Genomic DNA, 6,077 nt, shown 5'->3' with positions numbered 1-6,077 from the left:
GGGGACACAAAGCACCTGCCTGCCTCCAAGACCACAAAACACTGGTGAGTGTGCTAGGACACAATTTGGAAAAGGAGGAAGCTGAAATTTGGGGAAAACCCCCAAATCTCCCAAGCTCTGGAAGTATTTCTCCCATCCAGGAGGGATTAGAGGTGGATGGGACGCTGCCATGGGAGAGGGCAAGCACAGCAGCAAATCGAACCCAACCCCAATCCCAGCTGAATCCCCCCCAAAATACGCCTCCAAAGCCAAGTGAAGCTCCTGTGACACCCAGGAGCAGCTCAGCAGGGTTCAGGAATCAGCAGGGCTGGGAGATTTATGGAGATGCTTAAAGGCACTGGGGAAATTAATTCTAAATCCATCTTTGGGTAATGGGAAACAGCTGGAATGGGGCAGCAAGAAGATGATCCCAGCAGAACGGCCCAGCATGACCAGGCATCACCATCCTGGCAAATCCCATTATGGGGGCATGAGGGTAAGCATCTATGGAACCCCGACAGGATGTATGGGAGGGGGCCCCCAGGAGTTCTGCCTCCAAAATAAACCAGGCCATGGCCAGGATTCCAGGAGAAACTAGAGCGATGCCTCCAGCAAAGTGCATCCCCAAAAGCTTTGGGGGTGGCAGGATTTGGGGGCGATGAGCCTTCCTCCTCTTCCTCCTCACACTCGCTGCCTCAGGTTTCAAACACACCCTGAGCTCCCCAGTGGCAGGTGGGCAGCACACAGAGAAAGGGGATCCTGGTCCCACCAGAATGTAGCATCCCAACAGCTACCCCAGCCTGAAGAAGTTGTGGGATGGACCGTCCCCATTCTGGGGAGGAAGGAACCACCTGCCCCTTGCGCTACAGAGCAGCCTGGCACAGGACGAGGTGTGTTCCAGGGTATCGAGGAATGGGAGCAATTTCCCATGGCAGACCTCAATGCCACAGCCTGTCCAGGACACCACCCAGACATTGGCTTCGGGAATTCCCCTTCCCAGTCTTGAACCACTCCAGGTCACCTCCCGGCTGCTCAAGCACCAAATTTCAGGGTTTTGAAGTGAGAGCAGGGCCAGATCCCAATGGCATGGGCAGAGGCAAAGTCCCTCTGCGTGCCACAGAACAAGAATTCACTGGGGATGTTAAATGCACCTTCCCATGCACGGACGCAGCCACTGCCAGCTATTCTGTGTAATTATATATGTACCCACAGGCCGCCCACGGCGTGCATTTACCCACTGGCTACGTGTGTGTGTGTGTGTGTGTATATATATACACACATATATAAGATCCCTTGGGCTGATGGGCACGGGATGAGGGACGCCGGTGCCAACATGAGGGGCTGGACACTGGGAACCAGGGACAAATGCAGAGCTGGCAGCAGGGAGCCCCCTGTGATGGAGGCAGGCAGGGAGCAGGAGCTCAGGCAGGAGGGCTCTGAGTCCCCTCGGCACGATCAAGCACCCCGGCTGCGATCCCCCACCCTGGAGCAGCCGTGGGAAAACAGGAAACTGGAGCTATGATTAGAAAAGGGTTTTTTGGAGCTGCTCCCCCATCTCAGCAGGTGCCCCGTGACCTCTGTCCTTCCCATCCATCCATCTGTCCATCCCTCTCCCTGTCCCGATAGCACACCGGGCTCCAATGGAGCCAGCAGCAGCACCCAGACGGATCAAAACCACCAGCGTGGCCCCCGAACCATCACCGGAACACGGCACCAACCCCTACACCAGTCCCAGGATCCTTCCTGCAAAGCTGGAAAGGGCTGGAAAGGCACAAAGGGTATTTTGGGGAGAAAAGCATAAATATCACGTGTTTCCCCACCCCCACCCGAGGAGGGCTTACTAAAGAAATGAGAAATTATTTGTAAAACCACCACACTCGGAGCTGGATGAACAAGAGGGAAGAAATGGTCGGCGTTGCCAAAATAATTCTAAAAATCCCTGTTCCTGTCCCGATTTAATTTTACAAATTGTGCGGTGTTTCGTCGGGAGCGGCGTCCCCTTCTCTGGGGCTGGGGAACGGAGTGGGAGAGGGAAGAAAGCAGATGGAAAAAAAATATATATATATATATATATAAAAACTCCCTTTTTCTCTATTCTCAACTAACTATGAAAAATGGAAGCTGACATGCAGCAAAGGTGGAAAAAAAAGAAAATCCATTAAAATGGAAATTATGAAGGGTAGGGAATGCTGCGGCGCGTCTCCCCCCGGCTCTGCAGGGCACAGGGGGCTGGTAAGGCTCTCTGTGCCCCCCCAGTTTTTGTCTGGGCACGGGAAACTCCCCTTGGGTAACATCTCCAGTGGCGTGGGGTCCTGTGGTCCAAACCATGGCAGGAAGAGCCCCTGACATCCTCTGCAGGCACCAGATTTGGGTGCCGAGGGGTGCCGAAGGTTATCCCCAGGGACAAGGTGGGTGCCCAAGCATGGTGGAGACCCAAGCAGCCCAGCCAGAGGAGAGGGATGTGGGAAGAGCAAGCAGGAAGATGCACAGAGCCCCAAAACCATGGGCTGAACCCCAAATTCCCCAGAACAGCGCGGTACCCGGCATCACCGCTCAACCAGGCCACAGGGGGAAGCAGCAGCACCCTAAAAAGAGCCCAAAAGCCTCCTCGCCTCCACACCCACAGGTTTTGCGGGGGCCAGGGGGTGGGCGGTGGTTGGTACTCACAGGGTGGCCTCTGGAGCCAGGTGGGCGCAGCTGCCTGGGGAGACGTGTCGCTGAGGCTCCAGATTGATGGGAGGTAGATGATGGCACGGGTGGGCACGAGCTCACTAGAGCCTTCCAACTTCCTACCCAACTGCCGCTAAGTCAAGCTACAGTTCTCTAGGGAACGCCTCTACCTTGGCAGCCCTCTCTGTCTCGCCTTCGCTGAAATAAAAAGAAACAAGAGATTTCTTTTCACGGCACCGCCGAGAGAAAAGGGGCAGCTCCCAGGGACCGGTGAGCGACCACCGACCTGGTACAGCCGGAAAGTGGGGGGTCTGGGAGGCGAGGGGAGGGATTTGGGGTAACCAGAGCAGCACTTGGTGGCTAAACATGTCCTCGACCAAGCGAGACACCGAGTTTGGCGTCCCCAAGTATCCCAGCAAGAGCATCAGGGCAGAGCTCCCACCCCCCCGTGCCAAGCGGCGAGTGCAGGAAAGCCGGCGGCGGCCAGAGACGGCGCGGTGGGCAAGAACCAAGCGCAGGGATGGATGTCCCCTGCGCCTTCCCCCACCCAAATCCCAGCACGTCCTTCCCGACACAGGCCAGACCAGGGATGGTGACGCTGGCCTGGGCATGTCCCTGGGCCAGGGAACCCAGCTCTGCCTTGCACCATGCCTCAGTTTCCCCCCCCAAGACACAAGGCCACGGCCCCCGTCCCCTCTTAAGAACAGGTTTCCCTGGGGTTCACCTGGAGCAGGAGGAGTTTTGGAGGGATAGCAAGTGCCCATCCACAAAACCTGCGTCCCAAAGCCACCAGGGTGGGAATCGGCATCTAGCACCATCCTGGGGGAATGCGCATCCCTCCCTGCCCAGACTGTCCTCATCCGGGCAGGATTCACCCCAAAGCAGAGGGGCAGAAGGCAGGCACGGCTGGGAAACAGGAACGCCGGGCGAGCCCCCTGTGGCTCGGGGAGGGGGTGGCCCGCACACCACAAGAATTCACCCAAGATGGAACCAATTAAACCCCCGGCTTCCGCCCCCCGAAGGGCCCTGGGCTGGGGCTTCTGCTTCTGCATTTCCAGCAAAATCAACCCAAAATGAGCCCCCAGCCTGGACGGAGGGTCCCTGTGCAGGAAAAGGGGTGCGCGGGGCAGGGTGAGGAGCCAAGCACCAGTGGCAAGCGGGAGGGGACGCAAAGCCACGCTGGAGATCCCCGCGGGGTCCCCAGATCAGGGGTGAAGGGGGGACCAGGGTGGCAATGCTCCCAAAAGACGGGGGCCAAGGCAGTGTGACCCCAAATCCACAGTTCGGGTCCTGTGACCCAGAAGAGGAGACACAGGGACAGCCCACAGGGAGACCCAGAGCCCACAGGGTGACGCACCAGACGCAGGGCACACGTGCCCCACAAAACATGCCACTCCCCAGCCTGGGGGGGTCCTGCTCCCCCAGACCCCAAACACACCCATCCCCTAAGAGAGACCAGCCAGGCACCCTGCAAGGCAAAGGCAGCACCGCAAACCAGCCTGGGGGCAAATGCCCACCCCCAGCAGCACGGGGGGGGTCACCCATGTGTGACAGCACGCAGGGAAACCGAGGCACGGGCAGGGGATCGCCCTGAGGAGGGAGCGAGCGCACCGGATCCAACATGCACTTGTCATGACATCGCGCCCAATGACCAAAAATCCACATTTTTAAGGGAACAAGCAGAAGGTGGGGGGGTTGAGGGTGAACATTATTATTTTATGCATATTAAGGCACATTTCTTAAAAGGGAAATATCAAGGGGTCACACATATGCTGGGAGTCGGGTCCCCTCCCTGCGGAGGGGGCAGGGAGGGTGTCCCTCACACCCCCCAAATACCCCAAAAAAACACCATGCCCCCGCTTATATATAAATATCTATATCGGTACATAATACCTGGATTCTGGTGTGCATACGTACATTATTTTTATCAGCACACACACAATTACATGCATGCACATCATTAAGCTAGACGCTATTTTAAGATGTAAATATATAAAAGCAGGGATTTTTTTTTTTCCCAGTGATCCCCTCAATCCAGCCATCATGCCCACCTCTGCGAGTACTGGCGTTGCTTCCCCTTATCCGCGTCCATCTCCAGCTCTAGCTGAGACCGGGTGCTGCACGTGGGGCGTTTTTCTACGGGGGGACAAGGAGGAGGACAACTTCACACACCCCGAACCCCCCCCCAGCCCCCGGCGCGCGAGATCCCACAGCGGAGGAACAAAAGCGAAGCGGCTCCGACCTACCCGACCCGTGGGAACGAGGGGTTTTGCCTGAAAATAGAGAGAAAACAACAACAAAAAAAAAAAAAAGGAAAAAAATAAAAAAAAAAAGTGGGTTTTTTTTATAGCCCCGTTCACCCCCAAGCTGTTGGGAAAGCTGAGGGATGGGGAGCTGGCTGGAAAATTGGGGTGAAATCCATCCCCTCGCCCTGGACCCTCCGCCTCTCGGCAAATCGCACGCCGTGAGGGACTTAAAAAACTTTTTTACCTCTCTGCTAAAATATCACTTTATAATCTCAAAGGCCTCAGGCTCGAAGCCGCTTTCACCCGCTCCATCCTCCCTGCATTAAAAAACCCAGCTGCTATCCGAAGGACCGCAGGCTTGGGGGGAAAAAATAACCCAACAAGGAGCATCCTCCAACCTTGAAGGAAGAAAAAGAAATCAAAATCATCAAAATTCATCATTCCTGGGTTCAAATCCATCGCTGTGGCCACACCGGCTCTAAGCTCCCCCCCCAGGCCCCCCGATGTGGCTGGGAGATTATGGATGTATAAATAGTATATGGCTAAATATATGTTGGAGAGGGACAGACAGACCTCTGGGACACGGCCACGGAAATTTGGGTCCCTCGCTAAAGCTGCCGCATTCCTGCCAAAAACGCCATGAAAAAAATATCTCCCCCCTCCATTAGACCTTCCAGCCAGCGAGACCACTTTTCTAGACAAAACCAGTTAATGCAGAAAACAGCGAGGAAAAGGAGGAAAAGAGGAAGGAGAAAAGGAATTAAAATGGTGAAAATTATAATAAGGGTGATTATGATGATGGTAATGATAATATTCAGCCCCTGTGCTGCTTCTGCCACCCCCTGTAAGCAAAAAAAGTCAGAAAAAAGCAATGAAAGCATAAAAAAAAGCAAACCCCCCCCCCCCCAAACATGCAACATCCACAAAAATAGGTACGTTCGGCTGCAATTAACTTTTCCATTAGACCATCCAGAGGGAGAGAAAAAGGGAAAATCCTGGTAAATGGGTATTTTCCTCGATGTCCTCCCCCCCCCTTTCCCCCCTTTTTTCTCCCTCTTTTCCTTCTTCTTCCTGCTTGGAGGGGGGGGTGATGGAATAATGATGATAATAATGAAAAAAAGAGGTGGAAAAAGGCGAAGTTGGTTAAGTGAAGTTGAAATCCTCAACCTGGGAGGGGATTTG

General features: G+C 55.0%; 1 protein-coding gene across 1 annotated transcript in view; it reads right to left on the bottom strand.

Moving 5' to 3' along the window:
* Positions 1–5,780, bottom strand: part of LOC103614559 (zinc finger protein 362) — an 8,570-nt gene extending 2,790 nt beyond the window's left edge. The window contains exons 1-3 of the mRNA XM_017732705.1: positions 5,294–5,780; positions 4,896–4,922; positions 4,701–4,785 (exon numbers count right to left, since the gene is read on the bottom strand). Coding sequence (XP_017588194.1) covers positions 4,701–4,785; positions 4,896–4,922; positions 5,294–5,354 — 173 coding nt within the window. The 5' untranslated portion in view covers positions 5,355–5,780. The remainder of the gene's footprint in view (positions 1–4,700; positions 4,786–4,895; positions 4,923–5,293) is intronic.
* Positions 5,781–6,077: the final 297 nt, after the last annotated feature.

Source organism: Corvus brachyrhynchos, unplaced genomic scaffold, assembly GCF_000691975.1.
Source record: "Corvus brachyrhynchos isolate BGI_N302 unplaced genomic scaffold, ASM69197v1 scaffold215, whole genome shotgun sequence".
Lineage (NCBI taxonomy): Eukaryota > Metazoa > Chordata > Aves > Passeriformes > Corvidae > Corvus > Corvus brachyrhynchos.
This window is presented reverse-complemented; position numbering and strand designations above follow the sequence as displayed.